This window comes from Hemitrygon akajei, chromosome 14 (genome assembly GCF_048418815.1).
Source record: "Hemitrygon akajei chromosome 14, sHemAka1.3, whole genome shotgun sequence".
NCBI lineage: Eukaryota > Metazoa > Chordata > Chondrichthyes > Myliobatiformes > Dasyatidae > Hemitrygon > Hemitrygon akajei.
The window spans coordinates 64,874,369-64,898,899 of NC_133137.1; the positions used below are offsets into that span (position 1 = coordinate 64,874,369).

The 24,531-nt window shown below is 39.2% G+C and overlaps 1 protein-coding gene across 1 annotated transcript in view; it reads right to left on the bottom strand.

Annotated features, from left to right (window-relative positions):
• Positions 1-24,531, bottom strand: part of LOC140738191 (uncharacterized) — a 120,407-nt gene that overhangs the window by 27,356 nt on the left and 68,520 nt on the right. The window contains exons 57-80 of the mRNA XM_073065303.1: positions 23,127-23,174; positions 22,928-22,978; positions 21,364-21,411; positions 21,165-21,215; positions 19,568-19,615; positions 19,369-19,419; positions 17,809-17,856; positions 17,610-17,660; positions 16,046-16,093; positions 15,847-15,897; positions 14,264-14,311; positions 14,065-14,115; positions 12,500-12,547; positions 12,301-12,351; positions 10,704-10,751; positions 10,505-10,555; positions 8,940-8,987; positions 8,741-8,791; positions 7,144-7,191; positions 6,945-6,995; positions 5,384-5,431; positions 5,185-5,235; positions 3,619-3,666; positions 3,411-3,470 (exon numbers count right to left, since the gene is read on the bottom strand). Coding sequence (XP_072921404.1) covers positions 3,411-3,470; positions 3,619-3,666; positions 5,185-5,235; positions 5,384-5,431; positions 6,945-6,995; positions 7,144-7,191; positions 8,741-8,791; positions 8,940-8,987; positions 10,505-10,555; positions 10,704-10,751; positions 12,301-12,351; positions 12,500-12,547; positions 14,065-14,115; positions 14,264-14,311; positions 15,847-15,897; positions 16,046-16,093; positions 17,610-17,660; positions 17,809-17,856; positions 19,369-19,419; positions 19,568-19,615; positions 21,165-21,215; positions 21,364-21,411; positions 22,928-22,978; positions 23,127-23,174 — 1,197 coding nt within the window. The remainder of the gene's footprint in view (positions 1-3,410; positions 3,471-3,618; positions 3,667-5,184; positions 5,236-5,383; positions 5,432-6,944; positions 6,996-7,143; positions 7,192-8,740; positions 8,792-8,939; positions 8,988-10,504; positions 10,556-10,703; positions 10,752-12,300; positions 12,352-12,499; positions 12,548-14,064; positions 14,116-14,263; positions 14,312-15,846; positions 15,898-16,045; positions 16,094-17,609; positions 17,661-17,808; positions 17,857-19,368; positions 19,420-19,567; positions 19,616-21,164; positions 21,216-21,363; positions 21,412-22,927; positions 22,979-23,126; positions 23,175-24,531) is intronic.

Below are 24,531 nucleotides of genomic sequence, written 5' to 3' on the forward strand. Positions count from 1 at the left end.
AAAATCTAGAAATTGTGCATTTCAGGATTTGTCACTGAAAATCTCTACTTTAAATAAGCACTGTCTTCAGGATGATGAAACTGATAATCTCATAATGCACATTGTCAATTTACACAGAGGAAACACTGAAAGGAAGGATTATAAAAAAGGAAAAGATACTACATATCACAACCTAAGGTTAGGAATGTATGACTTATGGATACCCATAGACAGGAATGAACCCCCACAACTTTATTAAATTCAAAAGTTAAATCTATGTACATACAGGTAGTGACCACTTTATTAGATACACCTGCCATTAATGCAATTATCTGATCAGTCAATCATGTGGCAGCAAATAAATGCATAAAAGCAAGCAGACATGATCAAGAGGTTCAGTTGTTTTTCAGACTAAACATCAGAATGGCGAAGAAATGTGATCTAAGCGACTTTGACAGCAAAATAATTGTTGGTGCCAGACTGGGTGGTTTGAGTATCTCAGAAACCACTGATCTCCTGGGATTTTCAAGCACAACAATCTTTAGAGTTTACAGAGAATGGTGCAAAAAAAAAAATATCCAGTGCATGGCAATTCTGTGGGCAAAAATGTGCTGTTAATGAGAGGTCAGAGGAGAATGCCCAGATTGATTTATGCTGACAGGAAGGTCACCATAATTCAGTGGTGTGCAGGAAAGCATCACTGAATACATAACATGTTAAACCTTGAAGTAGCTGGGCTACAGCAGCAGAAGACCACACCAGTTTCCATTCCTGCACCTAATAAAGTGGTCACCTGAGTGTACGTTTGTCCCTATGAAAATGAGAATTAGTTTTTACATTCTCTCTCTCCACTTATACAGTAGTGGTTATTTTTTCTTATTGGTGTTATGTGTTTGGGTGCTATTCATTACAGTGCTATGGAGGTATGCTCACTATTTCAAGTGATTTTTCCCAACTTTCTGACTTAGGGGCAAAACTGACTCGAGGATATCGACAAGACAGAACCTGCTTGTTTCCCAGCGATGGTCTGTATTACAGATGATAACAATTCAGAAGCATCCACACTGTGGAGACTCCAGCTCTTAGTTTCAGTTATCACTACTCGTAAAATGGAAAATATTGAAGGAGATAACCAATGTGATATCCTGTAAGTTACTACTAATTGCATGATCTAATTGTCATTTGGCAGAAGACTATGAACATACACTCAGTGGCCACTCTATTTTAGGTACAGGAGTGGTAATACAGTGACTGCTGAGTGTATAGTTAATATATAGCTCAGAATGACTCCTTTTTGTAAGAACTGGAAAACTTAGAAAGAAGCTAATTTTATGCTGCAGAGAAACAGGATGAATGGAGAAAGCAGAATAGAAGTCTGTGATGGGGTGGAGATAGGGACAAATTGGGTAACAGTGTTTACTTAAGGAGGGAAAGAAAGGTTAATAAATGATGAGGGATAGGTCCAGAGGAGGTGCTGCTATAAAGAAACAAGTAATATCCAAAATTGCCAATAAAAGCAGACACTTTAGAAAAAAAGGAAGGTCCATTGTTGAGTGGAGGCCAAGAGAGATTAACTGTTGCATATAATGAGTGTGTGAAATTGAATGTTTGTCATTTTCATTCTCTCCATGTTCTTACTTTCACTTCCCTATCTCCAACACTGTCCAATGAAATATAGTGCAAATTCAAGTTACAGCACCTCAACTTTCAACTCTGTACAGAGTTTTAGGACTCAAAACTGAATTTAACAATTTCAGATATTCAGCTGGTTTCTATCTTTCAACTGACTTTAATCGCTTTCTACTTTGATAGCTCAGATTTCATTTGTCTCCTCATATGCACTGTGGTGAACTACATATACCTGTCTGGACATGCCCCCCCTGCTGACTGCACATGTGGCTCCTCCCAGAGACCCCGGTATAAAGGCGATTGGGGCCTGAGCCCTGCCCTCAGTCTCCAGGATGTAGCATGATGGTCAATTGCTGCTTGTTCTTTCTTCCAGTCAATAAAAGCCTGTATCTCGCCTCATGTCTCAGAGAGTTATTGATGGTCCATCATGCACCAGTCACGAAGTTAGCACCTTCCATCCAATGACTTAATCACCATTTGTAACATTCATTCTCTCCTGGTTTTACTTTAATCTCAAACATGATCAATCCTCTCTTTAAATCTCTTGTTTTGTTGGCCAAAAAGAATGACAATCTTCAAATCAGTGAATTCAAATGAATCAAGGACAGTGGAAGCAGTCTTTGTTCTTGCCGTGTGTTTGGGGGATGGAGGCTGCCATTTTGTGAAGACACTCTATTCTCCATTTTGTGAGCTTGACATGCTGGAATTGATTAGTGTTTTAAAGAAGGCACAAAGACTCTTCAGGTAATCTGCTGGACTGGAGGTCATTTCCAAATAAGGAGTTATTTGTGAGGTGTTCTTTGGTTGGCTATAACATGCAGGATTGTGAATGCCTGAGGTGATTCGAGCTCATTGCTGACTGAGAACAAAGAGTCATGAGTCAGCAACTGTCCCTTGATGGGAATAGGACAATAGATGGATGCTGCTTTGAACCAGAGCCAATGACCAGGTGTTAAAGGCCAGACACATGACCTGCGGCCAATGACACGGGAATGTGACATTTGAATTGATAAGAAATGGATACAAAAGTGGATGCTTTGTGGGTGCTGGTGGCGGTAATTTTGAAGAATAACCATCACAGATACAAGTGAGAAGAACCGTGCATGAAGCACGTTGAGAGAGAATTGGGACCACAAGGAACAATGAGTGATCATTTGAAGAATGGAATGCATTCAATTTCTGAAGGAATAGTGTGCAGAATTCTTAATTTAATATTCAAATCAATAACCATTGAGATGTCAGTGTAACTTTTTTAGGCAGAGAGTGGTGAGTGCGTGGAGGAAGCTGCCATCGATGGTGGTGGAGGCTAATACGATCGGGTCTTTTAAAACACTTTTGGATAAGTTCATGGTGCTCAGAACGATAGAGGGCTTTGGGTAACCCTAAGTAATTTCTAGAGCAGGTAGATGTTTGACACAACATTGTGGGCCGAAGGGCCTGTATTGTGCTGTAGGTTTTCTATATTTCTCTGTTTCAATAGCCTGTGTTAGGTGTAAACTGAAGGGCTGAAAAGGCAAGAGACTGTAATTTTCATTAAGGATGATTGGAAGTTGAAAACAAAATGTGAGCACAGGTACACTACTATTGTTCTGAGTTGGAACACCATCCATAGTGAAGCCAGAAGACTCTAAAGTCGGCCTTCCCTGTGCTGTACTACTCGATGTCTTGGGACTGACTGTATCTGCAGTTCCATGAACTAAAGTCACAAATGTGGAGGGTGAAGGCAGAACACTGCGCCTGAGTTTGTGGAGCCTATGAGCAGTGTTTTAATAAAAATAAATCGATCAGTGTACATCACTCACCTGTTGTTGAAGTGGTCGTAGATTCAGTTGTGGTTGTTGATGTTGGTGTTGTTGTTTCTTCTGTGAAAATATTCATTAAAAGCAATTATGCTCACCTTGAAATGAAATACATTGAAAGAACCAACAGGAGAGCAAACAATCTACATACTGCACAAAATAAAAGACGATGACAGAGAATGCGGGATAAACCTTCAGTGGCTTCACTCACCTGTTGTGGAAGTAGTGGTGGTTGGGGTAACTGTGGTAGTTGTCTCTTCTGCAAAAATATAAAAGGCACTCAATATACAAGAAAACAATTAATACCTAATCTACTGCAGCAGCACAGCTCAGTCTACAAATGCAGTTTAATACCATGCTGAGCTGCAATTGTTGAAACACTGAGAATGAATGCCGAATAGTTAAAAACCTAAAGACTATTTAGTCAGTAGATATTAATTTGCAGCATTTACTGTGTGTTGCAATAAAGTAGCAATTTTCTTTCACTCTTCAATGTTTTGGTGTGTAATGATGTGCTGAACTGTAAGTGTGAAAGAGAAAGCAAATCTGATCATGCTCAGATACATCACACAAATTTGTAGAGCTATTAATGTCATTTGGCTCGTGTATCTGTTGATAAACATTTTGGAAAGACTTCACTCAACAGTTGTGGAACTGCTGATAAAAAATGACATTTATTGTGCAGATTAAATGTGTGAATTACTTTGAGCAAGTGACACCAAACTGAAAATCAGAAACTAACCAGCAACAATATTCACTTATACAAGCTCTACTTTATATGGTCAACATGCAATGGGCAATGAGTGTGATCTGCATTTGAGATACTGGTGTTCTGTTGTAGCTGACAGGTGTAATTCTCGGGAATCATGGAAATTAATGACAGATTGGACATGTAATAAAGAACATCCATCACTCCAAACTATCAGAGACAGATGTATCAGCAGCAGTTCTGTTTCTCATATCCTCATCTCAAGACGTCAGCAATGCTCATGGTGGTGTAATAAGATGTCCATGGCAGAGACCAAAAGGCTATCCCCAGTGGAATCTCAATTTTAGATTCCTGATTTCGCTACTCATGACGGAGCTCTTATTCAAGTTAGCATATCTTGACTGGAGTAATGAGTGATCATTTGAAGAAAGGAATGCATTCAATTTCTGAAGAAATAGAGTGCAGAATTCTTAATTTAATATTCACATCAATAACCATTGAGATGTCAGTGTAACTTTTTTAGGCAGAGAGTGGTGAGTGCGTGGAGGAAGCTGCCATCGATGGTGGTGGAGGCTGATACGATCGGGTCTTTTAAAACACTTTTGGATAAGTTCATGGTGCTCAGAACGATAGAGGGCTTTGTTAACGCTAAGTAATTTCTAGAGCAGGTAGATGTTTGACACAACATTGTGGACCGAAGGGCCTGTATTGTGCTGTAGGTTTTATATATTTCTATGTTTCAATGGCCTGTGTTAGGTGTAATCCGAAGGGCTGAAAAGGCAAGAGACTGGAATTTTCATTAAGGATGATTGGAAGTTGAAAACAAAATTTGAGCACAGCTACACTACTATTGTTCTGAGTTGGAACACCATCCATAGTGAAGCCAGAAGACTCTAAAGTTGGCTTTCCCTGTACTGTACGACTCGATGTCTTGTGACTGACTGTATCTGCAGTTCCATGAACTGAAGTCACAGATGTGGAGGGTGAAGGCAGGACACAGCGCATGTGTTTGTGGAGCCTATGAACAGTGTTTTAATAAAAATAAATAGATTAATGTACATCACTCACCTGTTGTTGAAGTGGTCGTAGATTCAGTTGTGGTTGGTGTTGTTGTTTCTTCTGTGAAAAAATTCATTAAAAGCAATTATGCTCACCTTGAAATGTGATACATTGGAAGATCCGACAGCAGAGCAAACAATCTACATACTGCACAAAATAAAAGACGATGACAGAGGATGCGGGATAAACCTTCAGTGGCTTCACTCACCTGTTGTGGAAGTAGTGGTGCTTGGTGTCACTGTGGTAGTTGTCTCTGCTGCAAAAATATAAAAGGCACTCAATATACAAGAAAACAGTTAATACCTAATCTACCTCAGCTGCACAGCTCAGTCTACAAATGCAGTTTAATGCCATGCTGAGCTGCAATTGTTGAAACACTGAGAATAAATGCGGAATAGTTAAAAACCTAAAGGGTATTTAGCCAGTAGATATTAATTTGCAGCATTTATACTGTGATTCAATAAAGTAGCAATTTTCTTTCACTCTTCACTGTTTTGGTGTGTAATGATGTGCTGAACTGTAAGTGTGAAAGAGAAAGCAAATCTGATCATGCTCAGATACATCACACTAATTCGTAGAGCTATTAATGTCATTTGGCTCGTGTATCTGTTGATAAACATTTTGGAAAGACTTCACTCAACAGTTGTGGAACTGCTGATATAAATGACATTTATTTTGCAGATTAAATGTGTGAATTACTTTGAGCAAGTGACACCAAACTGAAAATCAGAAACTAACCAGCAACAATACTCACTTATACAAGCTCTACTTTAAATGGTCAACATGCAATGGGCAATGAGTGTGATCTGCATTCGAGATACTGGTGTTCTGTTGTAGCTGACAGGTGTATTGCTCAGGAATCATGGAAATTAATGACAGATTGGATATGTAACAAACAACATCCATCACTCCAAATTATCAGAGACAGATGTATCAGCAGCAGTTCTGCTTCTCATATCCTCATCTCAAGACGTCAGCAAGGCTCATGGTGGTGTAATAAGATGTCTATGGCAGAGACCAAACGGCTATCCGTATTGGAATCTCAATTTTAGATTCCTGATTTCGCTACTCATGACGGAGCTCTTATTCAAGTTAGCATACCTTGACTGGTGTAATGAGTGATCATTTGAAGAAAGGAATGCATTCAATTTCTGAAGGAATAGTGTGCAGAATTCTTAATATTCAAATCAATAACCATTGAGATGTCAGTGTAACTTTTTTAGGCAGAGAGTGGTGAGTGCGTGGAGGAAGCTGCCATCGATGGTGGTGGAGGCTGATATGATCGGGTCTTTTAAAACACTTTTGGATAAGTTCATGGTGCTCAGAAACATAGAGGGCTTTGGGTAACTCTGAGTAATTTCCAGAGCAGGTAGATGTCTGACACAACATTGTGGGCCGAAAGGCCTGTATTGTGCTGTAGGTTTTCTATATTTCTATGTTTCAATGGCCTGTGTTAGGTGTAAACTGAAGGGCTGAAAAGGCAAGAGACTGTAATTTTCATTAAGGATGATTGGCAGTTGAAAACAAAATTTGAACACAGCTACACTACTATTGTTCTGAGTTGGAACACCATTCATAGTGAAGCCAGAAGACTCTAAAGTCGGCCTTCCCTGTGCTGTACTACTCGATGTCTTGTGACTGACTGTATCTGCAGTTCCATGAACTGAAGTCACAAATGTGGAGGGTGAAGGCAGGACACTGCGCATGAGTTTGTGGAGCCTATGAGCTGCGTTTTAATAAAAATAAATCGATCAGTGTATATCACTCACCTGTTGTTGAAGTGGTCGTAGATTCAGTTGTGGTTGGTGTTGTTGTTTCTTCTGTGAAAAAATTCATTAAAAGCAATTATGCTCACCTTGAAATGTGATACATTGGAAGATCCGACAGCAGAGCAAACAATCTACATACTGCACAAAATAAAAGACGATGACAGAGGATGCGGGATAAACCTTCAGTGGCTTCACTCACCTGTTGTGGAAGTAGTGGTGCTTGGTGTCACTGTGGTGCTTGTCTCTGCTGCAAAAATATAAAAGGCACTCAATATACAAGAAAACAGTTAATACCTAATCTACCTCAGCTGCACAGCTCACTCTACAAATGCAGTTTAATGCCATGCTGAGCTGCAATTGTTGAAACACTGAGAATAAATGTGGAATAGTTAAAAACCTGGACTATTTAGCCAGTAGATATTAATTTGCAGCATTTATACTGTGATTCAATAAAGTAGCAATTTTCTTTCACTCTTCACTGTTTTGGTGTGTAATGATGTGCTTAACTGTAAGTGTGAAAGAGAAAGCAAATCTGATCATGCTCAGATACATCACACTAATTCGTAGAGCTATTAATGTCATTTGGCTCGTGTATCTGTTGATAAACATTTTGGAAAGACTTCACTCAACAGTTGTGGAACTGCTGATAAAAAATGACATTTATTGTGCAGATTAAATGTGTGAATTACTTTGAGCAAGTGACACCAAACTGAAAATCAGAAACTAACCAGCAACAATATTCACTTATACAAGCTCTACATTACATGGTCATCATGCAATGGGCAATGAGTCTGATCTGCATTCGAGATACTGTTGTTCTGTTGTAGCTGACAGGTGTAATGCTCGGAAATCATGGAAATTAATGACAGATTGGATATGTAATAAACAACATCCATCACTCCAAACTATCGGAGACAGATGTATCAGCAACAACACATCATAACCCTGCAGTTCTGCTTCTCATATCCTCATCTCAAGACATCAGCAATGCTCATGGTGGTGTAATAAGATGTCCATGGCAGAGATCAAAATGCTATCCCCATTGGAATCTCAATTTTAGATTCCTGATTTCGCTACTGATGACGGAGCTCTTATTCAAGTTAGCATATTTTGATTGGTTTAATGAGTGATCATTTGAAGAAAGGAATGCATTCAGTTTCTGAAGGAATAGTATGCAGAATTCTTAACTTAAAATTCAAATCAATAATCATTGAGATGTCAGCGTAACCTTTTTAGTCAGAGAGTGGTGACTGCGTGGAGGAAGCTGCCATCGATGGTGGTGGAGGCTGATACGATCGTGTCTTTTAAAACACTTTTGGATAAGTTCATGGTGCTGAGAACGATGGAGGGCTTTGGGTAACCCTAAGTAATTTTTAGAGCAGGTAGATGTTTGACACAACATTGTGGGCCGAAGGGCCTGTATTGTGCTGTAGGTTCTCTATATTTCTCTGTTTCAATGGCCTGTGTTAGGTGTAAACTGAAGGGCTGAAAAGGCAAGAGACTGTAATTTTCATTAAGGATGATTGGAAGTTGAAAACAAAATTTGAGCACAGCTACCCTACTATTGTTCTGAGTTGGAACACCATCCATAGTGAAGCCAGAAGACTCTAAAGTCGGCCTTCCCTGTGCTGTACTACTCGATGTCTTGTGACTGACTGTATCTGCAGTTCCATGAACTGAAGTCACAAATGTGGAGGGTGAAGGCAGGACACTGCGCATGAGTTTGTGGAGCCTATGAACAGTGTTTTAATAAAAATAAATCGATCAGTGTAAATTGATCAGTGTACATCACTCACCTGTTGTTGAAGTGGTCGTAGATTCAGTTGTGGTTGGTGTTGTTGTTTCTTCTGTGAAAAAATTCATTAAAAGCAATTATGCTCACCTTGAAATGTGATACATTGGAAGATCCGACAGCAGAGCAAACAATCTACATACTGCACAACATAAAAGACGATGACAGAGGATGCGGGATAAACCTTCAGTGGCTTCACTCACCTGTTGTGGAAGTAGTGGTGCTTGGTGTCACTGTGGTACTTGTCTCTGCTGCAAAAATATAAAAGGCACTCAATATACAAGAAAACAGTTAATACCTAATCTACCTCAGCTGCACAGCTCAATCTACAAATGCAGTTTAATGCCATGCTGAGCTGCAATTGTTGAAACACTGAGAATAAATGCGGAATAGTTAAAAACCTGGACTATTTAGCCAGTAGATATTAATTTGCAGCATTTATACTGTGTTTCAATAAAGTAGCAATTTTCTTTCACTCTTCAATGTTTTGGTGTGTAATGATGTGCTTAACTGTAAGTGTGAAAGAGAAAGCAAATCTGATCATGCTCAGATACATCACACTAATTCGTAGAGCTATTAATGTCATTTGGCTCGTGTATCTGTTGATAAACATTTTGGAAAGACTTCACTCAACAGTTGTGGAACTGCTGATAAAAAATGACATTTATTGTGCAGATTAAATGTGTGAATTACTTTGAGCAAGTGACACCACACTGAAAATCAGAAACTAACCAGCAACAATATTCACTTATACAAGCTCTACATTACATGGTCATCATGCAATGGGCAATGAGTCTGATCTGCATTCGAGATACTGGTGTTCTGTTGTAGCTGACAGGTGTAATGCTCGGGAATCATGGAAATTAATGACAGATTGGATATGTAACAAACAACATCCATCACTCCAAACTATCAGAGACAGATGTATCAGCAGCAGTTCTGCTTCTCATATCCTCATCTCAAGACGTCAGCAATGCTCATGGTGGTGTAATAAGATGTCTATGGCAGAGACCAAACGGCTATCCGTATTGGAATCTCAATTTTAGATTCCTGATTTCGCTACTCATGACGGAGCTCTTATTCAAGTTAGCATACCTTGACTGGTGTAATGAGTGATCATTTGAAGAAAGGAATGCATTCAATTTCTGAAGGAATAGTGTGCAGAATTCTTAATTTAATATTCAAATCAATAACCATTGAGATGTCAGTGTAACTTTTTTGGGCAGAGAGTGGTGAGTGCGTGGAGGAAGCTGCCATCGATGGTGTTGGAGGCTGATACAATTGGGTCTTTTAAAACACTTTTGGTTAAGTTCATGGTGCTTAGAACGATAGAGGGCTTTGGGTAACCCTAAGTAATTTCTAGAGCAGGTAGATGTTTGACACAACATTGTGGGCTGAAGGGCCTGTATTGTGCTGTAGGTTTTATATATTTCTATGTTTCAATGGCCTGTGTTAGGTGTAATCTGAAGGGCTGAAAAGGCAAGAGACTGTAATTTTCATTAAGGATGATTGGCAGTTGAAAACAAAATTTGAACACAGCTACACTACTATTGTTCTGAGTTGGAACACCATTCATAGTGAAGCCAGAAGACTCTAAAGTTGGCCTTCCCTGTGCTGTACTACTCGATGTCTTGTGACTGACTGTATCTGCAATTCCATGAACTGAAGTCACAAATGTGGAGGGTGAAGGCAGGACACTGCGCATGAGTTTGTGGAGCCTATGAGCTGCGTTTTAATAAAAATAAATCGATCAGTGTATATCACTCACCTGTTGTTGAAGTGGTCGTAGATTCAGTTGTGGTTGGTGTTGTTGTTTCTTCTGTGAAAAAATTCATTAAAAGCAATTATGCTCACCTTGAAATGTGATACATTGGAAGATCCGACAGCAGAGCAAACAATCTACATACTGCACAAAATAAAAGACGATGACAGAGGATGCGGGATAAACCTTCAGTGGCTTCACTCACCTGTTGTGGAAGTAGTGGTGCTTGGTGTCACTGTGGTGCTTGTCTCTGCTGCAAAAATATAAAAGGCACTCAATATACAAGAAAACAGTTAATACCTAATCTACCTCAGCTGCACAGCTCACTCTACAAATGCAGTTTAATGCCATGCTGAGCTGCAATTGTTGAAACACTGAGAATAAATGTGGAATAGTTAAAAACCTGGACTATTTAGCCAGTAGATATTAATTTGCAGCATTTATACTGTGATTCAATAAAGTAGCAATTTTCTTTCACTCTTCACTGTTTTGGTGTGTAATGATGTGCTTAACTGTAAGTGTGAAAGAGAAAGCAAATCTGATCATGCTCAGATACATCACACTAATTCGTAGAGCTATTAATGTCATTTGGCTCGTGTATCTGTTGATAAACATTTTGGAAAGACTTCACTCAACAGTTGTGGAACTGCTGATAAAAAATGACATTTATTGTGCAGATTAAATGTGTGAATTACTTTGAGCAAGTGACACCAAACTGAAAATCAGAAACTAACCAGCAACAATATTCACTTATACAAGCTCTACATTACATGGTCATCATGCAATGGGCAATGAGTCTGATCTGCATTCGAGAAACTGTTGTTCTGTTGTAGCTGACAGGTGTAATGCTCGGAAATCATGGAAATTAATGACAGATTGGATATGTAATAAACAACATCCATCACTCCAAACTATCGGAGACAGATGTATCAGCAACAACACATCATAACCCTGCAGTTCTGCTTCTCATATCCTCATCTCAAGACATCAGCAATGCTCATGGTGGTGTAATAAGATGTCCATGGCAGAGATCAAAATGCTATCCCCATTGGAATCTCAATTTTAGATTCCTGATTTCGCTACTGATGACGGAGCTCTTATTCAAGTTAGCATATTTTGATTGGTTTAATGAGTGATCATTTGAAGAAAGGAATGCATTCAGTTTCTGAAGGAATAGTATGCAGAATTCTTAACTTAAAATTCAAATCAATAATCATTGAGATGTCAGCGTAACCTTTTTAGTCAGAGAGTGGTGACTGCGTGGAGGAAGCTGCCATCGATGGTGGTGGAGGCTGATACGATCGTGTCTTTTAAAACACTTTTGGATAAGTTCATGGTGCTGAGAACGATGGAGGGCTTTGGGTAACCCTAAGTAATTTTTAGAGCAGGTAGATGTTTGACACAACATTGTGGGCCGAAGGGCCTGTATTGTGCTGTAGGTTCTCTATATTTCTCTGTTTCAATGGCCTGTGTTAGGTGTAAACTGAAGGGCTGAAAAGGCAAGAGACTGTAATTTTCATTAAGGATGATTGGAAGTTGAAAACAAAATTTGAGCACAGCTACCCTACTATTGTTCTGAGTTGGAACACCATCCATAGTGAAGCCAGAAGACTCTAAAGTCGGCCTTCCCTGTGCTGTACTACTCGATGTCTTGTGACTGACTGTATCTGCAGTTCCATGAACTGAAGTCACAAATGTGGAGGGTGAAGGCAGGACACTGCGCATGAGTTTGTGGAGCCTATGAACAGTGTTTTAATAAAAATAAATCGATCAGTGTAAATTGATCAGTGTACATCACTCACCTGTTGTTGAAGTGGTCGTAGATTCAGTTGTGGTTGGTGTTGTTGTTTCTTCTGTGAAAAAATTCATTAAAAGCAATTATGCTCACCTTGAAATGTGATACATTGGAAGATCCGACAGCAGAGCAAACAATCTACATACTGCACAACATAAAAGACGATGACAGAGGATGCGGGATAAACCTTCAGTGGCTTCACTCACCTGTTGTGGAAGTAGTGGTGCTTGGTGTCACTGTGGTACTTGTCTCTGCTGCAAAAATATAAAAGGCACTCAATATACAAGAAAACAGTTAATACCTAATCTACCTCAGCTGCACAGCTCAATCTACAAATGCAGTTTAATGCCATGCTGAGCTGCAATTGTTGAAACACTGAGAATAAATGCGGAATAGTTAAAAACCTGGACTATTTAGCCAGTAGATATTAATTTGCAGCATTTATACTGTGTTTCAATAAAGTAGCAATTTTCTTTCACTCTTCAATGTTTTGGTGTGTAATGATGTGCTTAACTGTAAGTGTGAAAGAGAAAGCAAATCTGATCATGCTCAGATACATCACACTAATTCGTAGAGCTATTAATGTCATTTGGCTCGTGTATCTGTTGATAAACATTTTGGAAAGACTTCACTCAACAGTTGTGGAACTGCTGATAAAAAATGACATTTATTGTGCAGATTAAATGTGTGATTTACTTTGAGCAAGTGACACCACACTGAAAATCAGAAACTAACCAGCAACAATATTCACTTATACAAGCTCTACATTACATGGTCATCATGCAATGGGCAATGAGTCTGATCTGCATTCGAGATACTGGTGTTCTGTTGTAGCTGACAGGTGTAATGCTCGGGAATCATGGAAATTAATGACAGATTGGATATGTAACAAACAACATCCATCACTCCAAACTATCAGAGACAGATGTATCAGCAGCAGTTCTGCTTCTCATATCCTCATCTCAAGACGTCAGCAATGCTCATGGTGGTGTAATAAGATGTCTATGGCAGAGACCAAACGGCTATCCGTATTGGAATCTCAATTTTAGATTCCTGATTTCGCTACTCATGACGGAGCTCTTATTCAAGTTAGCATACCTTGACTGGTGTAATGAGTGATCATTTGAAGAAAGGAATGCATTCAATTTCTGAAGGAATAGTGTGCAGAATTCTTAATTTAATATTCAAATCAATAACCATTGAGATGTCAGTGTAACTTTTTTGGGCAGAGAGTGGTGAGTGCGTGGAGGAAGCTGCCATCGATGGTGTTGGAGGCTGATACAATCGGGTCTTTTAAAACACTTTTGGTTAAGTTCATGGTGCTTAGAACGATAGAGGGCTTTGGGTAACCCTAAGTAATTTCTAGAGCAGGTAGATGTTTGACACAACATTGTGGGCTGAAGGGCCTGTATTGTGCTGTAGGTTTTATATATTTCTATGTTTCAATGGCCTGTGTTAGGTGTAATCTGAAGGGCTGAAAAGGCAAGAGACTGTAAATTTCATTAAGGATGATTGGAAGTTGAAAACAAAATTTGAGCACAGCTACACTACTATTGTTCTGAGTTGGAACACCATCCATAGTGAAGCCAGAAGACTCTAAAGTCGGCCTTCCCTGTGCTGTACTACTCGATGTCTTGTGACTGACTGTATCTGCAGTTCCATGAACTGAAGTCACAAATGTGGAGGGTGAAGGCAGGACACTGCGCATGAGTTTGTGGAGCCTATGAGCTGCGTTTTAATAAAAATAAATCGATCAGTGTATATCACTCACCTGTTGTTGAAGTGGTCGTAGATTCAGTTGTGGTTGGTGTTGTTGTTTCTTCTGTGAAAAAATTCATTAAAAGCAATTATGCTCACCTTGAAATGTGATACATTGGAAGATCCGACAGCAGAGCAAACAATCTACATACTGCACAAAATAAAAGACGATGACAGAGGATGCGGGAGAAACCTTCAGTGGCTTCACTCACCTGTTGTGGAAGTAGTGGTGCTTGGTGTCACTGTGGTGCTTGTCTCTGCTGCAAAAATATAAAAGGCACTCAATATACAAGAAAACAGTTAATACCTAATCTACCTCAGCTGCACAGCTCAGTCTACAAATGCAGTTTAATGCCATGCTGAGCTGCAATTGTTGAAACACTAAGGATAAATGCGGAATAGTTAAAAACCTGGACTATTTAGCCAGTAGATATTAATTTGCAGCATTTATACTGTGATTCAATAAAGTAGCAATTTTCTTTCACTCTTCAATGTTTTGGTGTGTAATGATGTGCTTAACTGTAAGTGTGAAAGAGAAAGCAAATCTGATCATGCTCAGATACATCACACAAATTTGTCGAGCTATTAATGTCATTTGGCTCGTGTATCTGTTGATAAACATTTTGGAAAGACTTCACTCAACAGTTGTGGAACTGCTGATAAAAAATGACATTTATTGTGCAGATTAAATGTGTGAATTACTTTGAGCAAGTGACACCACACTGAAAAACAGAAACTAACCAGCAACAATATTCACTTATACAAGCTCTACATTACATGGTCATCATGCAATGGGCAATGAGTCTGATCTGCATTCGAGATACTGGTGTTCTGTTGTAGCTGACAAGTGTAATGCTCGGAAATCATGGAAATTAATGACAGATTGGATATGTAATAAACAACATCCATCACTCCAAACTATCGGAGACAGATGTATCAGCAACAACACATCATAACCCTGCAGTTCTGCTTCTCATATCCTCATCTCAAGACATCAGCCATGCTCATGGTGGTGTAATAAGATGTCCATGGCAGAGACCAAAAGGCTATCCCCATTGGAATCTCAATTTTAGATTCCTGATTTCGCTACTGATGACGGAGCTCTTATTCAAGTTAGCATATTTTGACTGGTGTAATGAGTGATCATTTGAAGAAAGGAATGCATTCAGTTTCTGAAGGAATAGTATGCAGAATTCTTAACTTAAAATTCAAATCAATAATCATTGAGATGTCAGCGTAACTTTTTTAGGCAGAGAGTGGTGAATGCGTGGATGAAGCTGCCATCGATGTTGGTGGAAGCTGATACGATCGGGTCTTTTAAAACACTTTTGGATAAGTTCATGGTGCTCAGAACGATGGAGGGCTTTGGGTAACCCTAAGTAATTTCTAGAGCAGGTAGATGTTTGACACAACATTGTGGGCCGAAGGTCCTGTATTGTGCTGTAGGTTTTATATATTTCTATGTTTCAATGGCCTGTGTTAGGTGTAATCTGAAGGGCTGAAAAGGCAAGAGACTGTAATTTTCATTAAGGATGATTGGAAGTTGAAAACAAAATTTGAGCACAGCTACACTACTATTGTTCTGAGTTGGAACACCATCCATAGTGAAGCCAGAAGACTCTAAAGTCGGCCTTCCCTGTGCTGTACTACTCGATGTCTTGTGACTGACTGTATCTGCAGTTCCATGAACTGAAGTCACAAATGTGGAGGGTGAAGGCAGGACACTGCGCATGAGTTTGTGGAGCCTATGAGCTGCGTTTTAATAAAAATAAATCGATCAGTGTATATCACTCACCTGTTGTTGAAGTGGTCGTAGATTCAGTTGTGGTTGGTGTTGTTGTTTCTTCTGTGAAAAAATTCATTAAAAGCAATTATGCTCACCTTGAAATGTGATACATTGGAAGATCCGACAGCAGAGCAAACAATCTACATACTGCACAAAATAAAAGACGATGACAGAGGATGCGGGATAAACCTTCAGTGGCTTCACTCACCTGTTGTGGAAGTAGTGGTGCTTGGTGTCACTGTGGTGCTTGTCTCTGCTGCAAAAATATAAAAGGCACTCAATATACAAGAAAACAGTTAATACCTAATCTACCTCAGCTGCACAGCTCACTCTACAAATGCAGTTTAATGCCATGCTGAGCTGCAATTGTTGAAACACTGAGAATAAATGTGGAATAGTTAAAAACCTGGACTATTTAGCCAGTAGATATTAATTTGCAGCATTTATACTGTGATTCAATAAAGTAGCAATTTTCTTTCACTCTTCAATGTTTTGGTGTGTAATGATGTGCTTAACTGTAAGTGTGAAAGAGAAAGCAAATCTGATCATGCTCAGATACATCACACTAATTCGTAGAGCTATTAATGTCATTTGGCTCGTGTATCTGTTGATAAACATTTTGGAAAGACTTCACTCAACAGTTGTGGAACTGCTGATAAAAAATGACATTTATTGTGCAGATTAAATGTGTGAATTACTTTGAGCAAGTGACACCAAACTGAAAATCAGAAACTAACCAGCAACAATATTCACTTATACAAGCTCTACTTTATATGGTCAACATGCAATGGGCAATGAGTGTGATCTGCATTTGAGATACTGGTGTTCTGTTGTAGCTGACAGGTGTAATTCTCGGGAATCATGGAAATTAATGACAGATTGGACATGTAATAAAGAACATCCATCACTCCAAACTATCAGAGACAGATGTATCAGCAGCAGTTCTGTTTCTCATATCCTCATCTCAAGACGTCAGCAATGCTCATGGTGGTGTAATAAGATGTCCATGGCAGAGACCAAAAGGCTATCCCCAGTGGAATCTCAATTTTAGATTCCTGATTTCGCTACTCATGACGGAGCTCTTATTCAAGTTAGCATATCTTGACTGGAGTAATGAGTGATCATTTGAAGAAAGGAATGCATTCAATTTCTGAAGAAATAGAGTGCAGAATTCTTAATTTAATATTCACATCAATAACCATTGAGATGTCAGTGTAACTTTTTTAGGCAGAGAGTGGTGAGTGCGTGGAGGAAGCTGCCATCGATGGTGGTGGAGGCTGATACGATCGGGTCTTTTAAAACACTTTTGGATAAGTTCATGGTGCTCAGAACGATAGAGGGCTTTGTTAACGCTAAGTAATTTCTAGAGCAGGTAGATGTTTGACACAACATTGTGGACCGAAGGGCCTGTATTGTGCTGTAGGTTTTATATATTTCTATGTTTCAATGGCCTGTGTTAGGTGTAATCCGAAGGGCTGAAAAGGCAAGAGACTGGAATTTTCATTAAGGATGATTGGAAGTTGAAAACAAAATTTGAGCACAGCTACACTACTATTGTTCTGAGTTGGAACACCATCCATAGTGAAGCCAGAAGACTCTAAAGTTGGCTTTCCCTGTACTGTACGACTCGATGTCTTGTGACTGACTGTATCTGCAGTTCCATGAACTGAAGTCACAGATGTGGAGGGTGAAGGCAGGACACAGCGCATGTGTTTGTGGAGCCTATGAACAGTGTTTTAATAAAAATAAATCGATTAATGTACATCACTCACCTGTTGTTGAAGTGGTCGTAGATTCAGTTGTGGTTGGTGTTGTTGTTTCTTCTGTGAAAAAATTCATTAAAAGCAATTATGCTCACCTTGAAATGTGATACATTGGAAGATCCGACAGCAGAGCAAACAATCTACATACTGCACAAAATAAAAGACGATGACAGAGGATGCGGGATAAACCTTCAGTGGCTTCACTCACCTGTTGTGGAAGTAGTGGTGCTTGGTGTCACTGTGGTAGTTGTCTCTGCTGCAAAAATATAAAAGGCACTCAATATACAAGAAAACAGTTAATACCTAATCTACCTCAGCTGCACAGCTCAGTCTACAAATGCAGTTTAATGCCATGCTGAGCTGCAATTGTTGAAACACTGAGAATAAATGCGGAATAGTTAAAAACCTAAAGGGTATTTAGCCAGTAGATATTAATTTGCAGCATTTATACTGTGATTCAATAAAGTAGCAATTTTCTTTCACTCTTCACTGTTTTGGTGTGTAATGATGTGCTGAACTGTAAGTGTGAAAGAGAAAGCAAATCTGATCATGCTCAGATACATCACACTAATTCGTAGAGCTATTAATGTCATTTGGCTCGTGTATCTGTTGATAAACATTTTGGAAAGACTTCACTCAACAGTTGTGGAACTGCTGATATAAATGACATTTATTTTGCAGATTAAATGTGTGAATTACTTTGAGCAAGTGACACCAAACTGAAAATCAGAAACTAACCAGCAACAATACTCACTTATACAAGCTCTACTTTAAATGGTCAACATGCAATGGGCAATGAGTGTGATCTGCATTCGAGATACTGGTGTTCTGTTGTAGCTGACAGGTGTATTGCTCAGGAATCATGGAAATTAATGACAGATTGGATATGTAACAAACAACATCCATCACTCCAAATTATCAGAGACAGATGTATCAGCAGCAGTTCTGCTTCTCATATCCTCATCTCAAGACGTCAGCAAGGCTCATGGTGGTGTAATAAGATGTCTATGGCAGAGACCAAACGGCTATCCGTATTGGAATCTCAATTTTAGATTCCTGATTTCGCTACTCATGACGGAGCTCTTATTCAAGTTAGCATACCTTGACTGGTGTAATGAGTGATCATTTGAAGAAAGGAATGCATTCAATTTCTGAAGGAATAGTGTGCAGAATTCTTAATATTCAAATCAATAACCATTGAGATGTCAGTGTAACTTTTTTAGGCAGAGAGTGGTGAGTGCGTGGAGGAAGCTGCCATCGATGGTGGTGGAGGCTGATATGATCGGGTCTTTTAAAACACTTTTGGATAAGTTCATGGTGCTCAGAAACATAGAGGGCTTTGGGTAACTCTGAGTATTTCCAGAGCAGGTAGATGTCTGACACAACATTGTGGGCCGAAAGGCCTGTATTGTGCTGTAGGTTTTCTATATTTCTATGTTTCAATGGCCTGTGTTAGGTGTAAACTGAAGGGCTGAAAAGGCAAGAGACTGTAATTTTCATTAAGGATGATTGGCAGTTGAAAACAAAATTTGAACACAGCTACACTACTATTGTTCTGAGTTGGAACACCATTCATAGTGAAGCCAGAAGACTCTAAAGTCGGCCTTCCCTGTGCTGTACTACTCGATGTCTTGTGACTGACTGTATCTGCAGTTCCATGAACTGAAGTCACAAATGTGGAGGGTGAAGGCAGGACACTGCGCATGAGTTTGTGGAGCCTATGAGCTGCGTTTTAATAAAAATAAATCGATCAGTGTATATCACTCACCTGTTGTTGAAGTGGTCGTAGATTCAGTTGTGGTTGGTGTTGTTGTTTCTTCTGTGAAAAAATTCATTAAAAGCAATTATGCTCACCTTGAAATGTGATACATTGGAAGATCCGACAGCAGAGCAAACAATCTACATACTGCACAAAATAAAAGACGATGACAGAGGATGCGGGATAAACCTTCAGTGGCTTCACTCACCTGTTGTGGAAGTAGTGGTGCTTGGTGTCACTGTGGTGCTTGTCTCTGCTGCAAAAATATAAAAGGCACTCAATATACAAGAAAACAGTTAATACCTAATCTACCTCAGCTGCACAGCTCACTCTACAAATGCAGTTTAATGCCATGCTGAGCTGCAATTGTTGAAACACTGAGAATAAATGTGGAATAGTTAAAAACCTGGACTATTTAGCCAGTAGATATTAATTTGCAGCATTTATACTGTGATTCAATAAAGTAGCAATTTTCTTTCACTCTTCACTGTTTTGGTGTGTAATGATGTGCTTAACTGTAAGTGTGAAAGAGAAAGCAAATCTGATCATGCTCAGATACATCACACTAATTCGTAGAGCTATTAATGTCATTTGGCTCGTGTATCTGTTGATAAACATTTTGGAAAGACTTCACTCAACAGTTGTGGAACTGCTGATAAAAAATGACATTTATTGTGCAGATTAAATGTGTGAATTACTTTGAGCAAGTGACACCAAACTGAAAATCAGAAACTAACCAGCAACAATATTCACTTATACAAGCTCTACATTACATGGTCATCATGCAATGGGCAATGAGTCTGATCTGCATTCGAGATACTGTTGTTCTGTTGTAGCTGACAGGTGTAATGCTCGGAAATCATGGAAATTAATGACAGATTGGATATGTAATAAACAACATCCATCACTCCAAACTATCGGAGACAGATGTATCAGCAACAACACATCATAACCCTGCAGTTCTGCTTCTCATATCCTCATCTCAAGACATCAGCAATGCTCATGGTGGTGTAATAAGATGTCCATGGCAGAGATCAAAATGCTATCCCCATTGGAATCTCAATTTTAGATTCCTGATTTCGCTACTGATGACGGAGCTCTTATTCAAGTTAGCATATTTTGATTGGTTTAATGAGTGATCATTTGAAGAAAGGAATGCATTCAGTTTCTGAAGGAATAGTATGCAGAATTCTTAACTTAAAATTCAAATCAATAATCATTGAGATGTCAGCGTAACCTTTTTAGTCAGAGAGTGGTGACTGCGTGGAGGAAGCTGCCATCGATGGTGGTGGAGGCTGATACGATCGTGTCTTTTAAAACACTTTTGGATAAGTTCATGGTGCTGAGAACGATGGAGGGCTTTGGGTAACCCTAAGTAATTTTTAGAGCAGGTAGATGTTTGACACAACATTGTGGGCCGAAGGGCCTGTATTGTGCTGTAGGTTCTCTATATTTCTCTGTTTCAATGGCCTGTGTTAGGTGTAAACTGAAGGGCTGAAAAGGCAAGAGACTGTAATTTTCATTAAGGATGATTGGAAGTTGAAAACAAAATTTGAGCACAGCTACCCTACTATTGTTCTGAGTTGGAACACCATCCATAGTGAAGCCAGAAGACTCTAAAGTCGGCCTTCCCTGTGCTGTACTACTCGATGTCTTGTGACTGACTGTATCTGCAGTTCCATGAACTGAAGTCACAAATGTGGAGGGTGAAGGCAGGACACTGCGCATGAGTTTGTGGAGCCTATGAACAGTGTTTTAATAAAAATAAATCGATCAGTGTAAATTGATCAGTGTACATCACTCACCTGTTGTTGAAGTGGTCGTAGATTCAGTTGTGGTTGGTGTTGTTGTTTCTTCTGTGAAAAAATTCATTAAAAGCAATTATGCTCACCTTGAAATGTGATACATTGGAAGATCCGACAGCAGAGCAAACAATCTACATACTGCACAACATAAAAGACGATGACAGAGGATGCGGGATAAACCTTCAGTGGCTTCACTCACCTGTTGTGGAAGTAGTGGTGCTTGGTGTCACTGTGGTACTTGTCTCTGCTGCAAAAATATAAAAGGCACTCAATATACAAGAAAACAGTTAATACCTAATCTACCTCAGCTGCACAGCTCAATCTACAAATGCAGTTTAATGCCATGCTGAGCTGCAATTGTTGAAACACTGAGAATAAATGCGGAATAGTTAAAAACCTGGACTATTTAGCCAGTAGATATTAATTTGCAGCATTTATACTGTGTTTCAATAAAGTAGCAATTTTCTTTCACTCTTCAATGTTTTGGTGTGTAATGATGTGCTTAACTGTAAGTGTGAAAGAGAAAGCAAATCTGATCATGCTCAGATACATCACACTAATTCGTAGAGCTATTAATGTCATTTGGCTCGTGTATCTGTTGATAAACATTTTGGAAAGACTTCACTCAACAGTTGTGGAACTGCTGATAAAAAATGACATTTATTGTGCAGATTAAATGTGTGATTTACTTTGAGCAAGTGACACCACACTGAAAATCAGAAACTAACCAGCAACAATATTCACTTATACAAGCTCTACATTACATGGTCATCATGCAATGGGCAATGAGTCTGATCTGCATTCGAGATACTGGTGTTCTGTTGTAGCTGACAGGTGTAATGCTCGGGAATCATGGAAATTAATGACAGATTGGATATGTAACAAACAACATCCATCACTCCAAACTATCAGAGACAGATGTATCAGCAGCAGTTCTGCTTCTCATATCCTCATCTCAAGACGTCAGCAATGCTCATGGTGGTGTAATAAGATGTCTATGGCAGAGACCAAACGGCTATCCGTATTGGAATCTCAATTTTAGATTCCTGATTTCGCTACTCATGACGGAGCTCTTATTCAAGTTAGCATACCTTGACTGGTGTAATGAGTGATCATTTGAAGAAAGGAATGCATTCAATTTCTGAAGAAATAGAGTGCAGAATTCTTAATTTAATATTCACATCAATAACCATTGAGATGTCAGTGTAACTTTTTTAGGCAGAGAGTGGTGAGTGCGTGGAGGAAGCTGCCATCGATGGTGGTGGAGGCTGATACGATCGGGTCTTTTAAAACACTTTTGGATAAGTTCATGGTGCTCAGAACGATAGAGGGCTTTGTTAACGCTAAGTAATTTCTAGAGCAGGTAGATGTTTGACACAACATTGTGGACCGAAGGGCCTGTATTGTGCTGTAGGTTTTATATATTTCTATGTTTCAATGGCCTGTGTTAGGTGTAATCCGAAGGGCTGAAAAGGCAAGAGACTGGAATTTTCATTAAGGATGATTGGAAGTTGAAAACAAAATTTGAGCACAGCTACACTACTATTGTTCTGAGTTGGAACACCATCCATAGTGAAGCCAGAAGACTCTAAAGTTGGCTTTCCCTGTACTGTACGACTCGATGTCTTGTGACTGACTGTATCTGCAGTTCCATGAACTGAAGTCACAGATGTGGAGGGTGAAGGCAGGACACAGCGCATGTGTTTGTGGAGCCTATGAACAGTGTTTTAATAAAAATAAATCGATTAATGTACATCACTCACCTGTTGTTGAAGTGGTCGTAGATTCAGTTGTGGTTGGTGTTGTTGTTTCTTCTGTGAAAAAATTCATTAAAAGCAATTATGCTCACCTTGAAATGTGATACATTGGAAGATCCGACAGCAGAGCAAACAATCTACATACTGCACAAAATAAAAGACGATGACAGAGGATGCGGGATAAACCTTCAGTGGCTTCACTCACCTGTTGTGGAAGTAGTGGTGCTTGGTGTCACTGTGGTAGTTGTCTCTGCTGCAAAAATATAAAAGGCACTCAATATACAAGAAAACAGTTAATACCTAATCTACCTCAGCTGCACAGCTCAGTCTACAAATGCAGTTTAATGCCATGCTGAGCTGCAATTGTTGAAACACTGAGAATAAATGCGGAATAGTTAAAAACCTAAAGGGTATTTAGCCAGTAGATATTAATTTGCAGCATTTATACTGTGATTCAATAAAGTAGCAATTTTCTTTCACTCTTCACTGTTTTGGTGTGTAATGATGTGCTGAACTGTAAGTGTGAAAGAGAAAGCAAATCTGATCATGCTCAGATACATCACACTAATTCGTAGAGCTATTAATGTCATTTGGCTCGTGTATCTGTTGATAAACATTTTGGAAAGACTTCACTCAACAGTTGTGGAACTGCTGATATAAATGACATTTATTTTGCAGATTAAATGTGTGAATTACTTTGAGCAAGTGACACCAAACTGAAAATCAGAAACTAACCAGCAACAATACTCACTTATACAAGCTCTACTTTAAATGGTCAACATGCAATGGGCAATGAGTGTGATCTGCATTCGAGATACTGGTGTTCTGTTGTAGCTGACAGGTGTATTGCTCAGGAATCATGGAAATTAATGACAGATTGGATATGTAACAAACAACATCCATCACTCCAAATTATCAGAGACAGATGTATCAGCAGCAGTTCTGCTTCTCATATCCTCATCTCAAGACGTCAGCAAGGCTCATGGTGGTGTAATAAGATGTCTATGGCAGAGACCAAACGGCTATCCGTATTGGAATCTCAATTTTAGATTCCTGATTTCGCTACTCATGACGGAGCTCTTATTCAAGTTAGCATACCTTGACTGGTGTAATGAGTGATCATTTGAAGAAAGGAATGCATTCAATTTCTGAAGGAATAGTGTGCAGAATTCTTAATATTCAAATCAATAACCATTGAGATGTCAGTGTAACTTTTTTAGGCAGAGAGTGGTGAGTGCGTGGAGGAAGCTGCCATCGATGGTGGTGGAGGCTGATATGATCGGGTCTTTTAAAACACTTTTGGATAAGTTCATGGTGCTCAGAAACATAGAGGGCTTTGGGTAACTCTGAGTATTTCCAGAGCAGGTAGATGTCTGACACAACATTGTGGGCCGAAAGGCCTGTATTGTGCTGTAGGTTTTCTATATTTCTATGTTTCAATGGCCTGTGTTAGGTGTAAACTGAAGGGCTGAAAAGGCAAGAGACTGTAATTTTCATTAAGGATGATTGGCAGTTGAAAACAAAATTTGAACACAGCTACACTACTATTGTTCTGAGTTGGAACACCATTCATAGTGAAGCCAGAAGACTCTAAAGTTGGCCTTCCCTGT